We start from the raw sequence: 1,299 nt of genomic DNA on the forward strand, positions 1-1,299 counted from the left end.
TTTTTTTCCTTCAGCAAAGGAACTCTTGAGATATTAGGTTAAAAATACAGGTCAGAAGCTAAAGAAAAAAAATCAAAAATATATTTTCTATGTCCAAATTGGTCCCTAATAAATAGTAATAAAAATATTGTCAGACAATCAGAATTATTTCATTAACATTATTAATAGAAATTGAAAGCTTTGAAAGGATGCTCTTTATGGCTTCATCTTAGAATTCCTGGGGTATAGGTTAGAAAAAAATCTATCTCCATAGATGACTAAGATACCTTTGAAGTTGGCTGGAATGTTCACGGTCTGAAGAGTTCAGTGTTCATGAACACTCACAAGTGTGTTCCAACACACAACAGATCAGCAAACTCCATATTCTCTTGCGTATTTGTTTGGTTCTCAGGCCATAGATGATAGGGTTCAAAGTGGGAGGAATGACCAAATACAAGTCAGCTAACATCACCTGAGTGTGCAGAGGGACTGAGTCCTGTCCTAGCCAGGCTACATAAATGGATGCCATCCCAGGTAGATAGTACAAAGCCATGACCCCCACATGGGAGCCACATGTGCTTAATGCCTTCCACTGAGCATTCTTTGAAGAGAGACCAAATACTGCCCTGAGAATCAGGATATAAGAGGCAGCAATTAAAACTACATCAGAGCCTACAACAATGGAGGAACCAATTAAACTGTAGAGACAGCTGGCCATGGGGTCAGCACATGCTAACTTGGCCACAGCCATGTGCTCACAATAGGAATGGGGAACCACATGGGAGCCACAAAAAGGTAGATGACTAATCATCCAACTCAATGGGGTCATGAATATGACAGCCCTGATGGTGATGGCCACACTCATCCCCAGCATCACTCTGGGTGTGAGAATGCTCTTGTAGTGTAGGGGCTTACAGATGGCTATATAGCGGTCAAAAGCCATGGCCAGCAGCAGTCCTGTCTCCACAGCTGTGGCTGCATGGACAAAGTACATCTGAGTGAAACAGGCCTGGAAGCTGATGGAGCTGTGTCCTGAGGAGAAGATGCTCACCATCTTGGGGACCACAGAGGAGGCCATGACGATGTCCACAGCAGCCAGAATACACAGGAAGCAAAACATGGGCTCTTGTAGAGTGGAATCCATGCAAATTACCACCATGATGATGCTGTTTCCTACCAGGGCTGTGGTGTACATGGCACTCAGTGAGACAGCCAGCCAAAGGTGTGAAGACTGCAAGCCTGGAATGCCCACAAGGAAGAAGGTGGCAGGGGTTTCCACTGTGTGGTTGTAGGGTGGCCCCAGCATCACAGGTGAGACTG

The 1,299-nt window shown here is 45.0% G+C and overlaps 1 protein-coding gene across 1 annotated transcript; it reads right to left on the reverse strand.

Moving 5' to 3' along the window:
- Positions 1–310: 310 nt before the first annotated feature.
- Positions 311–1,299, reverse strand: LOC101964096 (olfactory receptor 52I2). Its single transcript, XM_005323312.2, has one exon. It carries the CDS (start codon positions 1,283–1,285, stop codon positions 311–313), a length of 975 nt encoding a protein of 324 aa, XP_005323369.2. The 5' UTR covers positions 1,286–1,299.

Source organism: Ictidomys tridecemlineatus, chromosome 4 (genome assembly GCF_052094955.1).
Source record: "Ictidomys tridecemlineatus isolate mIctTri1 chromosome 4, mIctTri1.hap1, whole genome shotgun sequence".
Taxonomy (NCBI): domain Eukaryota; kingdom Metazoa; phylum Chordata; class Mammalia; order Rodentia; family Sciuridae; genus Ictidomys; species Ictidomys tridecemlineatus.

Excerpts from the sequence above, each read along its gene's own strand:
- LOC101964096 (XM_005323312.2), bottom strand. The coding sequence starts at position 1,285 with ATGCTGGGGCCACCCTACAACCACACAGTGGAAACCCCTGCCACCTTC.